Genomic DNA, 21,629 nt, shown 5'->3' with positions numbered 1-21,629 from the left:
TGAGTTTAATGAGAAACTCTGAATGCAAGTGGCTGGCATTGACTGATATAAAAACAAATCAGAATGCCTAAAAAAGAACTTTATAAAAACATGTTTAATTACTCAGCTAAGTCTTAAAACATCAAACCATTACCATTGTAGGGTTGTAAGAAAGCCCCTTCATTCCTGATCCTTTGTGTATTGTTGGATATTTACTTTTTGGAATTTGGAGAGACAGGCAGTACGAGATACGATGTACAGAAGCAAATTAATCCATTATATTTTGTAGGATGAGACCCAATTCAAATGGCTTCAAACTGAGCAATGATAATTTTAGTATACTGCTGAAGATACAGAGTTCTGTTACTTTATATTGATGTCTCCACAGACCACATTTCAGTCCAGAAAGTAAGACATTTGGCCAATTGAAGTATATCAATAAGACCTTAGCAGTCCGATCCAAAAGCACACCCATATGAATCATCGAGGCATCTGTCTGCTATTTGTACTGAATTTTTCTGTGTGCCAAACACCATAACCTCATTTCAGTTCACATTAGTGAAGCTGGAGAGACATTTTGTGCATGCACAGTTTTACATTTTGGGAACCGTGCTGATCAAGTCAGTTTTAAAGAGTAAACGTCGTATTTAAGATCTGAGTTTGGTTATGAGTGGCAATGTATGAAGAATAGAAGCAGCTAATTTTAGAACACGTTTCCACCGGCATAATCAGATTAATTAATCTGTTTTACAGGACACCAGTTATCAAGAAAAAAAACTACCGATTCCCATGTCTTTTGCTTGAAGCAGTGATGAATTCTTTACATTTTAGTTCTCAGCATTGATTGGTTGTTTTGGATTACTGTTTTGAAGTATGTTGGCATCCTTAAATGTGATTAATTTGTATAAGACTATTAATTCCCTGAGGGTTGATGTTTGTCTGATACATGTTTTTCTGTCTCTCTCATGATTGGTGAAAGCTGGAGAGCTTCATCCCTAATCCACAAAGAAGGAAGAAGCAGTTGGAAAACTAAAGGCATTTAAGTGTTTCAAAACTGTAATCTTCATTTTTCTTTAATCTCTGCAAAACTGTGGAGTTTGCTTTGAAATCTCAAATGCCCAGTGCCGGTACCGTTGTTATTAAAACATCCCCAAAACCACTTAAAAAGGCCTTTGCTCATTGTGGCGCCATGATTCTTTTTAACAATTAAAAAGCACATAATTACATTTTGACAAATGAAATCTACTTCACAAAGCATTCCATCCTTGTTTTATACGACCACATTCACATTTCCTTCCTAATTATGCATAGCACGATTTTTATTCCATCCCGACTCACAATTAAGGGGAAATTAATCAAAACAACTCTCTAAAGAAGAAAATGAATGAAGAATAAAGAAGATAAAGAACGAAAATGCATGGAGATGCTGGAGTTTGAGATTTTTTTAGATTCAGCGTTCCCACTAAAAGGTCTAGTGCATAATACTACTGTACATTTTCTTAACCTGCAGTGTTTTAGGGTTTTTCAGCTCTGTGTATTTTGGTGCAGTGTTGCCGGGCAACATCACAAATTGGTAAGAGTGCAGAGAACAGAAGCTTCTAACCTAGATTCACTGTCCCATGATGCTTCAGCATCACAGTATGCAACACATTTAGCATTAGAGCACTTCAAAAGTGAAACATCTTAACTTCTATTTAAGTCATACTTAAAGCATCCTGTATCTATTATGAGATCTGACAGCCGTTGTTTTTCATGTTGTGCTAACTTTAGCCCACTTGAAGTCAAGTTGCGTTTAAGCTTATACTCTTTGAACGTAAGATAATTAAAAAATAGTTTGTAAATTAATACACACCCATAGGAGGGCAGTCAATGGAGATGCCAGACGGAACAATATGTGAGTTCACCTGCTGTTGGTTATAGACTCATGTTTTGTTATTAGTGTTTCTCTTTCTCTTGCCTAGTTTTTATCCTGTCTGAAAATAGGAATTTATAGAAAACAGCTGTTGTGACCAGGGGATTTCGAATCAATCTTATATTTCCCAACTCTGTAGCAGAAGTTGGTTATATTTTAAAGGAAACCTTAAAAAGGTGATAAAACAGTGAGTTATTTCACATTGACAAAGAAACACTGAGGATGATAGAATAAAACCTAGTCTGGAATCTATACCTTTGTCGGATTCCATTAAATTAGATACCTCTGTTTACCACACAGAGAAAAGGATTGAAGGATTTTCTCTTCACGTACGGTAGCATACCAGTGTCTGACTCTCTTGGTCCCCTGCAAGAAAGCTTAATGCAGTATGATAACTCCTACCCACCTCATAAGCATTTTTATTTCAGCGCTCAGTAACAAAAAGCACTGCTTCCCAGTTTCACATTTCTTTGTTCAAACACTCAAACAGCCCAACCCACAAAACTGTGTATCAGGAGTTTGGATCAGGACACTCAAGTCGTTATCTAGCTGACCGACCTGCGCTGGGTAATCCTCTTAAGGGAAAACTCTAAAATGTGTCATGCCACTGATTTCTTGCTCTGTAGCTCTCTGGATTATAGAAGGCCTGGGCTTTGTGGCAAGATGGGTTTCTTCCTTTTGCTGTGTCAAATTTAATTGTGTGCAGTCTGTCGCAAGACAGTTCTGATGCAAGTTCAAAGGCATCTCTTAATATAGCGTGGACAGTATCTCATTATTCTATTGCAGAACCACTGAGCCCCTGTGAATAGAGCAGGTTGTGAATATGTGTCCATTTTTCTTTGTTTGTCTCAAGAAATCCCTGTTCATCCACATGTAACACGGAGTTGTTTCAGTTTTGTCCGCCATTTCACCTTTGAATCAAAACTCCATACGTCTACATAGCTTTTCACAAAGTGTTAGATTATAATACAGGTCATAAGCTGCAGGTGATTTCTTTATTGTGAGATATAATGAAGGAAATCACCGTTGTTCACAGCCGTGTCTCCAAGAGCTCAAGTTAAAGTAGTGATGAGTCTAGCTTGGCTGAGGGAGAGAATATTTTAATTAGGTGTTTGTTCACCACAGTAGAAATCTTAATAAGACATGTATCAGGCATTTGCTAGCAGCCAGCAAGCTGTGTTTCAGTAGTAAAGTACTAATACATGCTTTTAAGAAGTCATTTAAATTACAAATCAAAGAGGCCCTGAAGTGTATAGGTTTATTGTATAATTTGGTCATCTACTTTTTTCTAATTAGTTTTCAGGTATCTGTGTAGTTGTTGCTTAGTTGTGATTCCTTTGTTTCTGTTTTAATATCTCAGCATATACAGTATAAACTATTACAACGGCTAAAATGTCACTTAAAATACAATTTGCAATCCTCATATTTGTAACTGCTCTCCTGTTTTGGGAGGGATGATTTCAAACCCGTATGTATTTGTAGATTTAGTTTTAAGCTTTTACACTGTACAGTAGGTCCAAGTGCTAAATACAACTGAGTGTGTTTAAGTGTCCAAAAGTATTTAAAGCTTTATTTTAAGGCAGCATACTGGTTAAATAATGTCATTTACTTTTTTTTTTGCAAATGTTGCCTATGCGCTATTCAGACAACGCCTAATACGTGTTATTAATCAGAATAACATACTGTACTAAAGATTTCCTACATTGCATGATGTAATGTGTATAAAGTGCAAGTGAGTAGTTTCATAACACTGAGCACTCTATAGGGAATTCCTGCTTATTGCACTTTATGTATATACAGTATATGTGCTTTGCTCAAATACATCTACCTCAGCATGTGGTTTCATTAGCCAGCATGTATTATGTAGGCATGGACAACAACAAGGCATTGATTAAACACCTACTGTACAGTATATATGACCTTGGATGCTTTCATTACCACAGAAAATTTGGGATTAAAACTACATTTATAGCTGCTAACAGGGTTTGACAGAGTATTCAGTTTTGTAAACTAGCCCAAAGAAATATTCTTAAAATATGAGACACTGGTGATCAACATTTTAGACAACAGTCATTTCCAATTTTTAATATTAGTCAACTCAGGAAATTACTGTCATGTACTGAAGAATAACCATGGCTCACAAATGTAGTAAGATCTAATTAATTTGAAATCCAATTAAAGTGATCTGCTTAATATCTTCATCTTGCTTAGGTTTTGTTAGGAAACAAAGTATAATATCGATGATGATATTTGAAATTCACACAACATTATTTTTTTTCCAATTTATATTATATAATCACTATAAATAGCAGAAGCACAATACACTGGATATTGTTGAGCTCATACTTTTTAACTAAGGAAGTATAAACATCTGCAGGTAGCAGAAATTAAATGGTGTTTCCTTGCATGAACCGAGAAGCAGAATCGTACAGCTGCCCGATACTAATGTGCTTTTTAAATCTAGACTGCAGGAAATATGTGGTCTTTGCACAATCAAATTTTCCTGGCAATACATTTTTAAGTACAATAAGATCTATTAAAAGCTGAGATGCTGGCCTTATTCATATGGAAGCAGTTTTCTCTGCTGAAGAAGGCTTTGGAGCAGATTTACCTAATGTCTTTATTTAATAAATCTTTTTCTGTGTTGAATGTGACTGCATGAAATTATGTGACAAGCTGCAACAGTTTTTGATCTGGTAGTATCGCTTAAGGAAAGGCTTTCAGTGTATTAAAGGAGACATATCAAGCATTGCTAGTGCTCATTATGGAGTATTATAAAATAGGGCCACCCCAGATGTAATGTAAAATGTAAGGAGTGTTGTATAATCAGTGCATTTTATAAAGAAATGATTGCCCATACCTGATTTAGTGAATGCATATCAGAAGTTGGAAAATTGAACAGAAATTAAACTGTGCTGAAACCACTCGATGGCTGTCAAACCCTATGCCTCACAGGGAAAACAGGGCACGTAGTAACACTATATAGTACAAAACCTGCCTAGGAATCAAAACAAATACTTTCCTACTCCTGTGATTGCGCTGTGTCTGCCACCGTTTTGAACTTGAGGATTTCAAGGTGACCAATATTTGAACCAGTTTGGAGAGAATTAAGAGCAATTAAGAGGCAAATGAGTTCCTACAATGAATAAAGGGATAAGTGCTATGAACATCTGTTGGAAAGATTTGTGCTCCTCACAAAGTAGCTGTTATTGTGAAGGGAGATAAACAAAACAGCCCAGGATAGCTAGCACAGATAAACAAAGCAGCTTTCTGCTCCAGAGAGGAGGCTAAATGCTTTGAATACTCACTAGTCTGTAGAAATGCCCATGAAGCAGTAGCTCTGGAATATGAGGGAGCCATGCAAGGTCTGCCTTTATTTTAAACCTGTTCTATTTGTGTATCTATAATCACATTTGATTTTGTAAGGATGCAGGTGAAATATGACTTCATCTATAGTCCTGTGTCATTTGTCCTAAAAACGTTTTTCACTCCTTTCTAATTGGCTTGCAGCATTGCTCTGGAGAAGCCTTGGTATTAAATAACATAGTTCCAGGACCTGGAATGAATAAGCTTTTAACTGCAGAAAGGCACTGGATCTCATCTCTCTACACTTCTATAAGGGTAGGTTAAGCAAGCTGGTTGGCTCCTGCCACTTTCACTTTGTATGATTTTAACTGGATCACTGGGCAGTGTTGTTTTTACCCCACCTCCTCATTTACAGAAAAAAAAATGAACTGCTTTGTAACAGTTCATTTTACAGCCCAAGGCTGGGCAAGACTCACAAAAGTCATTGTCAGCCATTATATAATACTTTCTTTAAAATTATATCTTATCCATAATCTTTTGAAAAGGAGATACAGAACTCCTTTCTCTTTTCCTTGTCGTTTTTTTTCTACCCTTTCAGGCAAAAGTGCAAAGAAAGCACTAAAATATTAAAAAAGACAAAGACCAAGAAAGACCATTCTTGCTCATTGTTTTGTTGTACCTCATAATCCATGGAACACTCTTTGAAAGTATTCAGAGATGCTTTTTTTGACGGATGTGTGCAAGGGAATTCCTCCTGTTTTCAGTCTTGAGTTTATTTGCATCTCATAGCATAAATGAAGAGGCAGCAGGTCATTCCACACAAATTCTAGCCAGCATCATAGTGTGAATAGACTCACAGCTCACAGCAGGTCTTTGAAGTCTCAGCGCTGACATTTGGAGTTTCACAACTCAACAGCGCTTCTCCCCATGAAATCTCAAGGCTCCCTGATTCATTGTACTGTAGCTTTCCATCACTGCTAGGAGATCACTTAATAATGTTTAAAAATAATTTGATGAACAAGTTAGGCAAGATAGTTTTAAGTGTAGGAAACAGCAAAAGTACTATATTTATTACTGACTCAGCCCTGTTGATGTACAGAGAAATTAAGACATGCACTTGTGTCGTATTAGAAATCCCATGCTTGAAATGTGAAATGTATGTTGTTGGTTTTTCAACCTAAATAGATAAGAAAAAATTTTATCCCTGATTTCATTTTTGATTTGTCTTTGTATAATATAAAATGACAAATACAGTTTTTGAGTTATGTTTAGTTTCTGCAAGACATATTTAGAAAGATATAATATACTGATAAGGGTGTTACTCTGTGGTTTTTTACTTGTTTTCTAGTAGTTTTTCACCTCTTGTTTTCTATTACTACAGGTAAACAAATGGTACCTTTCTTCTACTACAATTTCATATATGTATTTACTCAGTCAAGCTACCTCAGAGTGTTCAAATAATACTTCTCATACAAATGGACAAATAAACAACATACTCTAGGTCAAACACTGGATGCTCTGGAGGTCAGAGATAAGACTCTCATGTTTAAACACTCATGGTTAATCATGGGAGTGACTTTTGTTTTTTGAAAGGAAGCACAAATTAAACTGCAATCATAGATTACAAATTTCTGAAAATACCTCAGTGCTGAATGCTAAACCCTCTTAAAGGGTGTGTCACACAGTCAGGGAGTTAAGCCAGCACCACTAAGTCTTTTGAGACATGGGTGGAACATGGATGATATTCCAAGGAGATGTTATTGAGGGTTTACAATCCTGTGCTTTTGGGAGTGTTGATTATTTACTGGCTGAAGGAAGTTTGTCATGGCCAGGCTGCTGACCAGTGATGTCCATTTTTTCGTGTTGATCATAATAAAGTAATACCTAGATAAGCAGCTCTTACCAAGTGTAGCTGTTTTAGTATGTAATGTCAGGTTCCTGTGTTTCAATAGATTAATATTCATTCTTATGAAAAACGATTAGATACGGTATGCAAAGTTTGTGGATTATCTTAGAAAGCACATCCTGCTAGCTCTTAAAGTAAAAAAAATGACAATGAATCAACACTACTGTGGCTACACAGAAGTAACTAATTGTATAATATCTCCCTTTTATTTAATCTTTTGTATATGTGACATTTCCCATTTGTGCCACTTGTGCTGAAAAGGTTTTAAAGGCTTCTTGTTAGAAAAAGAGGTTAGAAAACCTCTTAAGACTAATATTAAAATTTAGTAGCAGAGCGACCCTCATCACTGCTCCCTGCTTCAACAATAATATAGCTGAGCACACTGTGTTAATTGTAAACAGTGGTCAGAACACTTATGCACATTTTGCAAAGGCAAAATCTGTTCCTTTTGCTCATTAATCTGCCTTTAGCTTTCTGTTTTCATATTCTGGCTTTCGTCTGTTTGGGTTGGATCATCCATATCCCTGGACCATATCCGACAATGATATCATACATGTCTTTATGACTGCTGTTGTCCCAAAAGAAAAATCTTTCAACTGAATTTCAAAATATCCTTGCTCTTGCATGAATAGCTAATGAGAGCCTAAATGCAATTCAGTCACGTACAGGAGAGTGGGATTTAGTACTCATGTATCATGGAAAGCTTACAGTGCAGTATATCATGTACTGTATCTAGCACAAATGCACATCTGTGACTTGGCAAGGACCCCATCCTGAATTCAGAAAAGGAATAATAATTGAAGTTTTCAAACAAAAGCATGACTTTTCCAGCATGATTTTCTCAGCTGTTTGAGGATGAAAGGAAAGGGACAACATTGCTGAGCAGCATTGCAACATACACATTTGACAGTTTAACGAAATGAAATAAATGCAGAGCTAAGCCTTTTTCTAATTTTAATCGCACTGTGTGGCTAAATACCGTCGTTGGTAGCAGTGAAAAGACAGGGGTCTGAGACGGAATGCATTGTAAGCAGGAACCTGCTGGACTTCTGCATGTTTGTATTAGTGGCAACAGTAAATTACACATTGCCATTTCTAATCTTCATCTGCAGTGAAGGCATGCAGCTTTTTCCATGGGTCTGTTTTAATGAGTCTTAAACGACATCACTTACTTTCTCTTGAATTTAGGTTTGCTTTTTTCATTTTGGCAAATCAGAGATATTAAAAAACCCATGCGTTATTACGTGACAGGTGAGGCCTACTGTAGGTGTGTCAACTGTGATTGAGCTGGAAATCCTAAACGTATCTACAGGTAGTTGTTCTGCAGGGAAGCTTGTTTTATTCCCTGAAACACAATTAAAAACAGATTCTAGGAGTCAGGGTGCCAGGGCACTAAACCTTATTCAAACGTTAGAAGGCCTGCTCTGGTTGGGAAGTGTTGATGCATTTTCCAGGTTTCTACACAGATAGGAAAAACATATCCATTCCAGTAGGTCAGCCAAGCCTCTGGGTCCTACCCTGTCTCAAGCTGTCTAATCATTTATCTCTTTGCAACCACTGCAAGATTTATTTTACCTCCAACAAACCTCCTAGAAAACTCTCTTTTTTAATTGGAAGAGGGGTTCTTGAAGCCATAAACAAATTTTAAGACAGCAAAAGAAACAAAAAAACAATAAAAAACTACTTTTATTTGAAGACTCAAACACCACTTGGAATAGGATATAAGGCCATTTCTTTTAGTTTCTTTTTTTCCTCAGAGAGGTTGTAAAAACAAATCAGGGAGCTTTGATTAGTTTCAAATTTAATTAGCATCAGTTCTTTACTGTTAAGAGCCATTTTAAAAACCACAGTCAGTGCATCCAGCTATAGCTGGTTTCAAGAGAAACAGTGCTAGGATTTTAAAAAGAGAACTTGCTTCTGTCCTGTTCACCACAAGAACCTCAGCAGTTTTTAGACCCTGCTTTCTAGATTTTCACATGATAAATATTGTACATTCAGGACATTTTCTATGTTCAAAGGTTTTCATTTCATGTGTCTCTTACAAATGCCAAATTTGCTATACAAATACTTCCCTTTAATTAAATTTTAATTTGGTTCTATTTATGTAGGCTATATCTCTTTGTAAAATCAATTGTTCATCTTTTCAGTGTGTGGCATTAAATGGAACTTCTGCTTACTTGTGCTTGTATCGGCATTAGCAAATGCTAATCAAGAGCTTACAAAATATTTAGAGATTATTTTCAAAAAAGGCTAAAAAGAAAAGTGTATTATAACACCCCAGAGAGATTTATTTTATGTACATCAACTCCTTATTTTTGTCTTCTTCTGCCTGCCCTTGGAGTTTTTGCCATATTTGTGAATTTTTAAATACACAAATTGGTTTTAGCATGGTAATTTTTTACAGTTTTTAGTACATTCTATGGAACACAAAACAAAAATAAAGCAAGCATGTTCTAAGTAAATGCATACATTGACATACTGTATGTCTATTATCACTATATCCTGAAGAGCACTTTCTTTCCTACTTGAGTTGACAACAAATCCAACTTGGATTTATAACACTAGTGTAGGACTTTATGCCCTTTGTAGAGATTTATAACAGTGATAAAACCACTAGAGTACTGTCCGAATGCAATAAAATGTTTTATTATTACCTACATATTTGCACCTTTCAGTTACAATTTTGCTTATTTTGACACCCCTTGTGACATCTATCAGCATCATTTGAACTGAAGTTCTGCCAGTTCCGTTCCCATAGGAGAGAATGGAGGTCAGGACTGCTGCTTCTCTGTTGCAGGATCCTGGCCATAATTGCAATGTGGAGGACCTGTCTGTGTGGAGTCTATATGTTGTGGTCCTTGTTTTCATAGATTTTCACCTAGTACTCCAGTTTCCTCCCATCACCCAAAGACCCAGAAGTTTAATTTGACTTGATGATCTAAATGTAATGGTGTCTTTCGTGGGGAGTTAATAATTTTGGGGGAGCGTGTGTGTTCAGTTGATGCTCTGAGATCTGATCTTGAAAACTCATCAGATCTCATGCAAGGCTATACCTTGTCACTATTTCATGTAAGAATTTATCTCTGTTTAGCTGAAGCTACTTAAGACAGGTAAAACAGGTCCCACCAGTCCAGATTATCTTTTAATGAGACAGCAGCAGGATTCTAATCCAGTTTCTTAAGTAGTCCATCAAGAAAAAACACATTTGAATGGAATTTACAGTGAACAACTGTAAGAGGTCTTTTAAGGAAGAATTTGTCAAATTCCACCTTAAATTCTAGATAACTTGTTGAATACATGAATAGGCTTTCAGAATATAAATACAACTAATTTAAGCAAACTTCAATATATAAATAAAAGCATGACACTATTCTCAGTGCTCACAATGATCAGACAGTTTTCAATCTGTAGCTACGATCAGAAATTAAGAAACAGAGATTGAATTCTTGCCAAATTTCTCCTATTGTATGGCTAAGGATTCTGTTACTAATTGGTCTTGAAAGCAGATCACACACTTACTGATTCGTAATAATTTATTTAGCTCTGTCAGCACAGAAGTAGTAATGAGTATCTGTAGAGAGTTTGTCCTTCCTCAATTGCAATATCTTATATTTATCTGTGCATGTGTATCTGAATGTTATTACAAAATGGTAGTTAGAATTAGCCCATATAATGAAATTAAAAATCAGTTTTGGTTATATGTTCAAGACTTCAGCTGCTAAGACAAGTGTTAGTAATTATAATTGGAGTTACAATTCCAGGTTTTAACTGACTTTTCTGATCTTATCCAAGGCAGCGATCAATCAATGGTAACATAATAACAATGCCAAATGTAAAGAGGATGAAACAAAAGGTAATATCATAATATCATACTGTATACTGTACTTCAATGACTAGTACAGAATAGCAACAAGTCTGCAGTCACTGATTAATAAAAGATACCTCAACTTAAACATATGTCTGTTTTTTCATCGCATGCATATGCATACATCTCTTATGAGCTCAGTCAATTTGAGGGAAATGCTCAGCAGGAAATATATGGTAATCGTATGCTGAGAATCACAAGGAGTATGTACAACAGTACAGCTCTGAATATGCAAACCCAAAACCCAAAGAACACATGACTGCTTAATGAGCAATCACATTGTTCAAACACCATATCTTTCTTAGTCAAGACATGATTCTTCTTTTATTGCATTTTATGTGAATGAGTCTCAGGAGAAAAACATGCTCTAGCTGTCCTGAATGCAACCTGTCTTTACTACTGTAAATTGTATTTATTGTTATTTAAATAATCCTAAAATATAAACCTCCATTAGGCATCCATGTGCTGAGAGACCCTCCTGATCTGATCTCTCACTCCTTTTAATTTCTCCCATCTCTGGAGACATAGCTCAAATACTGCTCTCTCCTGGGTTTTCTACTGCAAAGGAAACCATTGCATTCCTTCACACACATCTGTACGTGCACTCCCCTAAAAAGCCACCAGTCTAGACACTGGACTGCTACAGCAGGATATCCATGCTGCTTAGATGTTCCTGTGTAATGTGTGTGCTCTAGTTATTTGTCTAGTATGTCGTGCATTAGGAAACAACTTTGTTTAGGATGACCTCATTTTACAAGCTTATGGAAGGTAATCCATGATATCTTAATATTTTATGAAAATGACTTTTCCTGTATTTTATGACACTTAATGTGTGGACTATTGCAAGTGATTTCTCATTTGGAAGTTTTAATACAGCCTTTATACAGTCTTACACTACTTATGTAGATCTAGCTTGAAGCTCATTAACTACAGCACCTTACAAAATTTACCTTCCCTCTGTCGTTTCTCTTTTATAGCCCTTTTCCCCCACTTTGTTACCACATACACTTTTCTACTCTCTCTTTATCTACTCAAACACATCCTGTCATTTGATTTTGGGATAATTATAGCGCAATTATACCATTTAAAATCATTATCTGGTTGGAAAAATGCTTTTGAACTGTCCTTTGTGGCAAGTCGATGCTTAGTACTGGGTCTTGTTGCTTTTCCATGAATTTGCATATGTATCTAGAAATATGAAATATTTTAAAAAAAGTTAGAAATATGTGGCATCGTGCTAAGATGTATTGTTTTTAAAATATCATAGACGATTAGAAAAAATAATAATACTGGTATAGTTTTAGACTCATGCCTTAAACTAACTTCTTTATTACTCTAATGATAGATATATACGTTATTGATCCCTTGAGGGAAATTGCAGTGCAACAGCAGCTTATTACAGACAACACAGCAACAGTGTAATAAATGATACAATAATAATACTAATACAATACATACAATACAATCAGTACAGTGAGAAGTGCACTAAGAAGAGTTACTCACAGTCCAGAGCACACAAAGAACAAACCGGAACAGAACAGTACATAAAAAAGTTGTATTGCACAATATAAATATAAATATAAATATAAATGTATTGCACAAGTCCCTGGCATATATTGCACAAAAATGGCTGTAAACGGGAAAAAGAAAAAGAACAGATGTATCCGTTTACTGTTCAGTCCAGAAACAGGTCACTGTCAATTTTGCCTCTGCCCAGATGCAAGGTGGATGCGTTGTACAGTCTTATGGCAGAAGGCAAGAATGACCTGTAGCGCTCCCTGTCGCACCATGGATGGATCAGTCTACAGGTGAACGTGCTCTTCGTTTCTACAAGCATGTCACAGAGGGGATGGGAGACGTTGTCCATGATAATCTAACAATATCACAGCTTTAAACATTGTTACATGGCACATGCACTATTAACTATATAAGGTGTACCTAAAGCTTTTCCCTCTCTACATCCTGCATAGTTTCACTCAGTCATGGGACCAAATTCCTTTCTGAAAATCCAATGTATCTTTTTTGATAGAGTGAAGAACATGGCATATGGATGTGTTTAGTTTTTAGCTTAGTTCTGCACAGGGATACCTTCGACATGGAGTGTGTATGTTCTCATCAAACTTGCAGGTGGTCTGGTCTCCACATACTTCTCATAGACATGCAGGCTATGTAAGATGATGCCTGTCTCTTTGTCTTGTGCCCATGTGTGTCCTGTGATTGACTGGCGTCCCATCCAGGGTGTAGTCTCAGCTTGTACTCTGTGCTTCCGAGACTTTGACAGGAAAAAGCAAAACATTTCTGAAAATGAATGGAAGTCAACATTATTATTAGATTGATTGCACAAGTAACAGTACCTTTGTTTTTTGCACAGCACTTACTATTAAAAGAAACATACCCACTGTACATGCATACAGTAACTTCAGTACTTCAGTCGTAAATATTGCAGTAACGGATTTATCTGTTCTGTGTGGTCTAGTTTGAACGTCACAGTAACATTTTATTTTACAAACTACAATTAATGTGCGTGACATTCAGTTGGTAGCTCTTACTGAGATTTTTATAAATAAAAAAATGTCTGATTCTGCTAATAATCACACCATTAATTCTTGCTTATGGTTGTTGAGAATATTATTGTCGTCTTCTTGTAATATGTGTTAAAAAAGTGTTTAATCACGGCTGTGTAGGCCTTATACTGAAGTGTTACCAACATCACAGAATGCGTCTTGGACCAATAGAGTCCCAACCTCTGCACTCCTAAAGACAAACACTTCAGTGCCATGGCTGCCTTCATGCTGCAGGAATGCTGGACAGCACAGGAAATCACATTCTCATCCTAACATTCTTTATCCTGGCGTTCCTGCTTTTTAGCTTATTTATTAGTCTGTGGCACTGAGTGAAAACCTCTGGGGTTTTTCCTCTGACAATCCATTTGTCTATTCCTATTCAGTTGCAATTCTTTTCTGTCTGTCCATTCTACTGATGCTAGCAGCTGCTAGTTTCTTTGTTTCCTGTCGTGCCCTGGAGAAATGTGTAGAACCACGGTATGCATTGGGCATCTTTAGATGCTGTAAAAGTCTTTTGGAACTGCTTTTGTAGGGTTCTAAGAATGTAAATAACATTAAGCAACATATTTCACTTCCAAATGTATGCAAATATGCAGTGAAAATCTGAGTTGAAAGTCTCTGCAGTTCGGTGCAAGCATTTCCAGTATGCAGATGATTGCAGAAGTTTACAATCGAATATGATTTTGTATCTTGTACGTACAGTATATAACCCTATTGTTTATTTGTAGTGTTCAGGTTGAAATGAATGATAATATTTATGTACCATTTACCAAAAAGAGAAGAAAGAGAAGCGAGGAAGCACAAGCTTGAAGGGAATTAGGATAATGTGTCCATCTAAAATCTCCACAGAGATTTGTTTTTGTTTACATGCTATCGCAGTAAAATACCTGTACAGTCTGGACAGTGAGACAGTCAGAGATAAGGTGTTGTTTCTCCTTTGCAGAAATTTAACAGTCGTAATCCAGGCTTGGACCAATTAATTGCATACCCTGATAGAAAACCCAAATCATCAAAAATAGTTAGCAGACGTGGCAGGGAATCTGTATATTTTACACATACATCATCATAGAGTGATTTTGAGTACTGTTAATGTAAATGGACCCAGAGAGATTCAGCAGGAATTTGTCGAAGCAATTTAAAGAAATCAAGTTTCAATATCTTAGGGATATAAACTGAAACAAAAGCCAATTTTTGGACCTGAAATATTGTTTTTTTTTACGCATGGCAGTCTCCTTTGTTGATCGCTCTTTGACCCCAGCACAAAAAATCAGAAATGTCTTTGTTTTGTCCTCTGCAGATGAGGAAGCTGCTACACTGTAATACTTACCGGTATATCTGCCCACATCGTGTTGTTTCAGATGAGATTCTGGTATCATGGCAACCTGTGTGTTGTTCCTTTTGCTGCAAGACTCTACAGCTAGCGTGTGTGGTAGGAGAAATCAGCCTGCAAGCACTGAAGAACAAAACAGGAACATCGATCAGGGGACTCAGAGTCTGAATCCAACATCTAATAATAATGCTAAGATAGAAATGGAATCCTTAAATATGCTTCCTAACAGGGTCTACCCCCCATGCCAAACAACCCAAAGGAAGATAGGGGATCCCAGCCGTGAATACATCTCATCCCCTTCATCTCCCCATGCTGCTTCCATGACACACCTCCATGAGAGGGGCTGTCCTCTGATAATTCATGTAAAAAAAGATTCCCCTAAAAAGTCCATATCTTTTACAAATAAACTACTATTTGCCTCAATCAAGATCCACCAGGATAACAATAAATAATCCCACTCTGCTACACTCAGAACAAATACAAATATGTCACTTTGAATCAAATAAATGTCAAATGTTAAAGTCCATGAGATGTCAGCTTCCCATGGGGATTACCATATTACAAAAAAAAAAACCATGCATCCTATGCAAATAAAAGTCAGTGTTAACAACGTGGCACAAAAGAAAGTGGCATTTTAGTCTGGTCTGCCGCCCTGTACAGACATCCCTATGGGGAAATTACACCATTGGTTCTGATGAATTTGAAAAGTTCCAATCATTTCCGTTCTCTAGAGCCAAAATATCACTTTGCCTACTCTGTCCTGTCTACGTGTTTGTCCTGTTTTGAATTTCTGTGGCTCTTTTATGGCGGCAAACGAAAAATAATATTTGTCTAAAGCAAATTCTAAAATAAATAAAGCAAGAGAGTATGAATGCATTCCAGCATAGAAAAACAAAATGCTCAGTGCTCCACTGGTGTGGTGGAAAATGTACAGTAACATACACACGTGTCCCTGATACATATCTAGAGGCCAATGGCTCAATGCTTTGGCTGTGCTTTCTCCTCTTAGTCCATCACAGACTTTTTTCATTTAATTTTCACTCCAGGAGTAATCCAAACCGCTATATAAACTTGACGATCCTGATTGCACAAATGAATCATTCATGTTTGATCTCGGAAGAAAAAGAGTTTTTTGTACCCCTCTTGTTTGACAGCTGCACAGGGTGAGAACTGAGTCAGAGGTCATTCTAAGGGACAAAGGCATGAACTTAAGATTCCGCTTCTATTAATTCCTATATCTTAGCTTCTCCAATTCCATCTGCAGTGTTGATTATTCTCTTGATGATGGAGTGTTTTCTACCCAATCAGAATCAACTAATTAAGAAACGAAGAAGAAAACACATTTCATTTTCGTTGATAAAAATTAGGTGCCGCAGCTGCAGGTTCAGTCATTTTTATTCTTTGGGATGCAAAAACAGTAGCTGATAGTTATAAGAGGCAACAGGTACAACTCTGTAAGATGAATTGGCTGGGTAAAAAATTCTAGAAAAACTGCTACTCATTTGGAATTGTTGGGCAGGATGTGCCACGTGTTTTCATGAAGATCAAAAGAATACTCTCCCTGCACTTGTCTGCAAAGTACTATAGCTCTTCTTGCATCATTGCTGGTTCTATTGATGCGTACTCTTCAAGACCAACATGTTACCAGAGAGTAACAGTAACCATGCTGTCTACATTTAATACAGAAGAGATGTTTCTGCCAACTTAATGGAAGAACTATAGCTAAGCGACACTAATCTATATACAGTAGCTGTATGACACAATAATACAGAGAAAAGCATAGCCTTGGAGATTGCCATAGACACTGGTCAGTTTTATGTGTTAAGCATTAATATATTATTTAACACTCTGCCAGGATTAAAAGGCAAACCCACTGGGGACCACAAACAGTAATGTGATCTGCAAACTCATCACAAAGTGCAGTGTAATCTAGAATCTGAAATAAGACTTGAGTTCATTAGCCAAAAAGGCACGGTTCCATATTCTGCATTCTCCTTGGTAACACTGTTATTTCCAGGGAAAATACATGAGAATGAGAGAAAAAGTATGGAAATTTGTGACCAGTTCCAAGTAAACAGTTGCTAATGCTGAACTAAATTTGGAAGGAAAAATGCAATGCGGAGAAAATAATCGGTTGGAGGCTAGACATATTATTTTGGCTGCATGCTGGGATCGTCAGTTCCAGCTGAACGTGCTAGAAAGTCAGCTGCAGCAGTCGATATGAACTTGTGTCTTTTCGTGCATGCTATGACCTGATGCCACCGAAATTCAAATACATTTTATGTTGCCTCCCTTTGAAAATTTTAAGTATGCATCCGACTGCCTACGATTTGCGTTATAATAATCATTCTCTACTGAAAGGCATTAAAATGCACCAACTTTAAAATTAAATATAAAATTCCCTCCAAACCATCCTCTGAGTCTTTAATACCTCTCGGTATATTGAGCTCTTCCCTTCTGCTTTCCTGAGGATTTTGTGAAATAGGACTTCTTTCCACTATAATGATGTCAGTCCCAAATCACAGACGTACCGTGTATTGGAAGCACTTTATTAAGCAGTGTAAAAACAAACCTTCCGTACACAGCGAAGGTCAAGAATACCTGGACTTTTTCCAAACCCAGCCAAGCTCATAAGCATATATATTGTGTCCAGAAACTAAACAAGTCAGGTTTGTATAGTAACATTAACAATGACAGGCAAAGGAAGGCGTTGTAAAGCAAGCGTGAGTCATAAACAGTGTCAAGCTGAAAAATGACACATGGAAAAAATGAAAAGTGCACCAACAACTTAGGGGGGCAAGACACCACCTTTCAATTTTAGAGTTGTTTTCGTTATGAAACAATTTACCAACTTCAGCATTGGCCACCCTTCCTCCAGAAAAAAAAAAGAAATAAAAATGATATTCATTTGGATTGTGTTCCAGGCCGGGCTGAAGCAGAGCTGAAGAATTTCAGCCCTCACTACAAACGCCAATATGCCATAGCCTTTTTCTCTGAGATTCACGATGAGGTGGAGCAGCACAAGCCGGTTCAGACACAGCTCCTGAAACAAAGGGTAAGTTGCAGCAGAGGCTTTGCCAGTGCTGTAAAGAGTCCTGTATGAAATAAATATGGAAAATAAGAATAATTCCTTATACTTATATAGCACTTTTCTGGACACTCCACTCAGAGCGCTTTACAGGTAATGGGGACTCCCCTCCACCACCACCAGTGTGCAACCCACCTGAATGATGCGACGGCAGCCAAAGTGCGCCAGTACTCTCCCCACACACCAGCTCTCAGTGGGGAGGAGAACAGAGTGATGAAGCCATTTCAGAGATGGGGACTATTAGGAGGCCATGATTGGTAAAGGCCAATGGGAACTTTGGGGTTACACCCCTACTCTTTCGAGAAACAGGGATTTGTAATGACCACAGAGAGTCAGGACCTCAGTATAAAATCTCATCTGAAGGACAGTGCCTTTTTACAGTGTACTGTCCCCATCACTATACTGGGGCATTAGGACCCACACAGACCACAGGGTGAGTGCTGCTGGCCCCATTAACATCTCTTCCACCAGCAACCTTAATTTTTCCCCAGGAGGTCTCCCATCCAGGTACTGGCCAGGCTCACACCTGCTGAGCTTCAGTGGGGCTGCCAGTTGTGAGTTGCAGGGTGATATGGCTGCTGGCGAAAACAATAATAAACTCAGGGACTGAGTGAACAGCTCTCCTGATATGTCAAAGCAGTGTGACTTACGCTCCCGTTTTACTCTGCAGGATGCCCTGGAGCCCGGGAAGGTCCTGTATGAAGAGAATATACTGCATTACAGCGATGAAGTGAAAAAGTGGAAGGAAAGGTTCGTGGTGGTGCGGGGAAACTACAGTTTGGAATGCCACGACAGCTACGAGGTGGGTTGGCATTATAAGCCGCAAGGGGCCAGTGTCGTTTTTCCAGTGGGAGGGCCCCATTTCCCAACCAGCCATGTTGGAACGATTGAAGAGGAAGGCGAACAATCACCGAGGAGGGCACTAGAACAGCACCTATTTCAAACAGAGACATGTGCCCTGTGTGCCCTGTTGCCCAGACTGTGCTGGCTTGGGTCTGGGCTGTGTCAGCAGAGCGTGACTGGACATCCCTGAGTGACAGTATGGCCTGGGTGTGCTTCAGATGTCCAGGGTATTGTTGGAGACCCCTGTGGCTTGCAGATATAATTGAGGCTGTGGTATCACAAGTGATGACCATATCTGATCTCCCTTGCCTCGGCTCTCCCATTGCTGCTGTGGGCTTATAGAATGAATACCAAGGCCTCACAGTGCCATTATTGATAGATGGCTTGCATGTTGCTTTTATATTTGCAGTGACACTGTCACCCAAGTGACGTGGGGTGTTCTATGCATTGCATAATCAACTGAAAGACACATTATTTCCTCTTCTTCTTATTTTAAAAACCTGTGGAAGACTATAGCAGCGAGCCGAGATTAAAAAAAATTGGTGTGTCCAACTGTCCGCGGCGCGGGCTGAAAAGTTTTTTAAATATAAGTAAAGGACAATGACAACAGTGGAGGCCCCTTGTGTGTCTTTAACAAGCCAGCTTCAGATCGAAAACCACGATTTCTTTTCTTTTCCCCGTTCAAGACCTTCGTGAAAGGAGTCGAGCCCAGGCTCAGGCTGCTCCCAACAGGAGGAACTGTGGTGACATCGCTGGATAAGTACAACACACTGGTAGACAGGTCCTTCCCCGACCCCAATAGTGAGTGTCAAACCTGCCAGTGACTTGTGAGTAGCACAGCTCAGTGGTCTGTGGAATGGAAAGTCAAATTACCTGCTGCCAAGCTCAACCTACTTTGCTTTTTTAAAATTCAGCTTTAGGACTAGTGTCCTGTAAGGTGGCACGGAACAGAATGCCTTTGAAATCCTAGAGTTTGAGCTTTTGAAATTAAGAGGTGTCTGATAGCAATTCTTATTCTTTAAGCGAGGTTCATAGACACCTATACATTTATTTGGTGCTGCATTTCAGATCACACCCAGAGGCTGACTTCAGTAGGTATCTGCTGAAAGCACTTGCTGGATCAAATCTGTGTGTAGTTCTACAACAACAGAAGCAACAGGGGTGCCAGCAGTCTGCAATCATGTGCTTATTTTGCTTGTTGAAAGCTTTAATTTGCCACCTCCACAGCCAGAGTGAATGGAAAACAACTTTCAGTAGCTCTCAGTCTGTACCTGATGACTCTTACCCATTTATATCTGGAGCAAGGGGAGGAGAACTGCAGCAGGCAGACTGTTAGACTGGCTGATCTTTAAGGGAGAGGTTTTCGTGACAGTCAAATGCCAAACCCAACACAATAACATGAATTGCCCTAAACTCCCACATCCAATTCACCAGTGGAGTTTGCTACTCTGAAATGTTCTAAAATAATTTTGGATAGTTAATAATCGTGGCATCTCTGCTTGAATCCCCTGGAAAAAAAGGCGGTAACTAGGATGTTTTTTGGATGTCTTTCGGAAATAAAACAAAACCAATAAGGAAGCACTGCGGTGTTCTATACACTACAAAATCAACTGAAAGATTATTTCCTTTCCTTTTTATATTAGAATCTGCAAGCATTTTATCCATTTAAAGCAATTTTTGGAAAACCCATATGGAATACCAAATTGCAGTTCAGCCCCAGTCACTCCTACCTTCCAACAAAAACTAAAAAGAATCAAGCATACACCCTCTGACACAAGTTTACAAAGCGAGGGACTTTAGTTTTCCTTATAACTCTGAAAAAAAACATGGTTTGGTTGTAGTTCTCTGTGGCTGGCCAGCTGTTTATGGACACCACCACTTGCACTGCCACTACAGGATACAGGTGGCTGATGGGATACATGGTTTTGGACCTTCACTCTCCAGAAGGAATAATCTGTTGTTGTTTTTTTAAATAGATGAGTTGCTAAAGTGTTCTTTCTCCACCTTCTCCAGCTAAAATATGTAGTGTATTACCACACTATTAGCAGGTATGTTTTTATTAAGCAGACTGACTCAAAATGACTTCAGTTCAAGGCTGTGTTTTCTCCTGCAGGTATGAGTGAAGAGGCTTCTCCTCCCCTGGTCACTATGCCTGACCAGTTTCCTGTTTACTTGCATCTGCCTTACCGAAAAGACTGGTACTTCTGCTTCCACAGCGAAGACGTCCAGAAACACTTCATCTCCATTCTGGAAGACTGTATCAGACATCAGAACCAAGGTATTTCAGGGACTGGAAGTGAATCAGGACTTGGGTTGGGTCAAAGTCAGAGAAATAAACCAACACACAAATAAGAAAAACGAAAAAGAAGGTGTTAGCTACAGCCCTCATCGTGCAGTATGGGTGAAATAATTTTGCATATGCATGGCAGGCGTTAGACCATAGAACACTGAGGTTTCACACCCTCATAATTATAAGACCAGGTGCTCTAAAACAATGAGCAAAGAACGTGTGGAACTTGATCACCATGCTTCTTGGTATTTTTCAATCGGCTTTATGATACTCTAATAATAACCAGTAGCAAGAGACCTGCTTCCTGTGTGGAAATGACTTCATCCTTTTCTTGTCGGTTAGTGGTTAGCAGTTTCATTAACATGTGACTGCAAGAGAAGCAAAAAAAGGCCATTTATTTTTACATTGATTGCAACTGATGATTTTTTTCTTTTGCTTCCCAAAAGATTGGCAAATATTGCCCTCAAAAGAGGAAGGTGGCACTTTTTTTTGTTCAAAAACTGAAAAACCACAGATTCAAATTGTATGTAATTGTGAAATAATCCA

The 21,629-nt window shown here is 38.1% G+C and overlaps 1 protein-coding gene across 1 annotated transcript in view; it reads left to right on the top strand.

Moving 5' to 3' along the window:
• niban1a (niban apoptosis regulator 1a) overlaps positions 1 to 21,629 on the top strand; it is a 33,883-nt gene that overhangs the window by 1,337 nt on the left and 10,917 nt on the right. The window contains exons 2-5 of the mRNA XM_015355061.2: positions 17,787 to 17,917; positions 18,621 to 18,752; positions 19,480 to 19,594; positions 20,907 to 21,071. Coding sequence (XP_015210547.2) covers positions 17,787 to 17,917; positions 18,621 to 18,752; positions 19,480 to 19,594; positions 20,907 to 21,071 — 543 coding nt within the window. The remainder of the gene's footprint in view (positions 1 to 17,786; positions 17,918 to 18,620; positions 18,753 to 19,479; positions 19,595 to 20,906; positions 21,072 to 21,629) is intronic.

The sequence above is a fragment of the Lepisosteus oculatus genome, chromosome 9 (genome assembly GCF_040954835.1).
Source record: "Lepisosteus oculatus isolate fLepOcu1 chromosome 9, fLepOcu1.hap2, whole genome shotgun sequence".
Lineage (NCBI taxonomy): Eukaryota > Metazoa > Chordata > Actinopteri > Semionotiformes > Lepisosteidae > Lepisosteus > Lepisosteus oculatus.
This window is presented reverse-complemented; position numbering and strand designations above follow the sequence as displayed.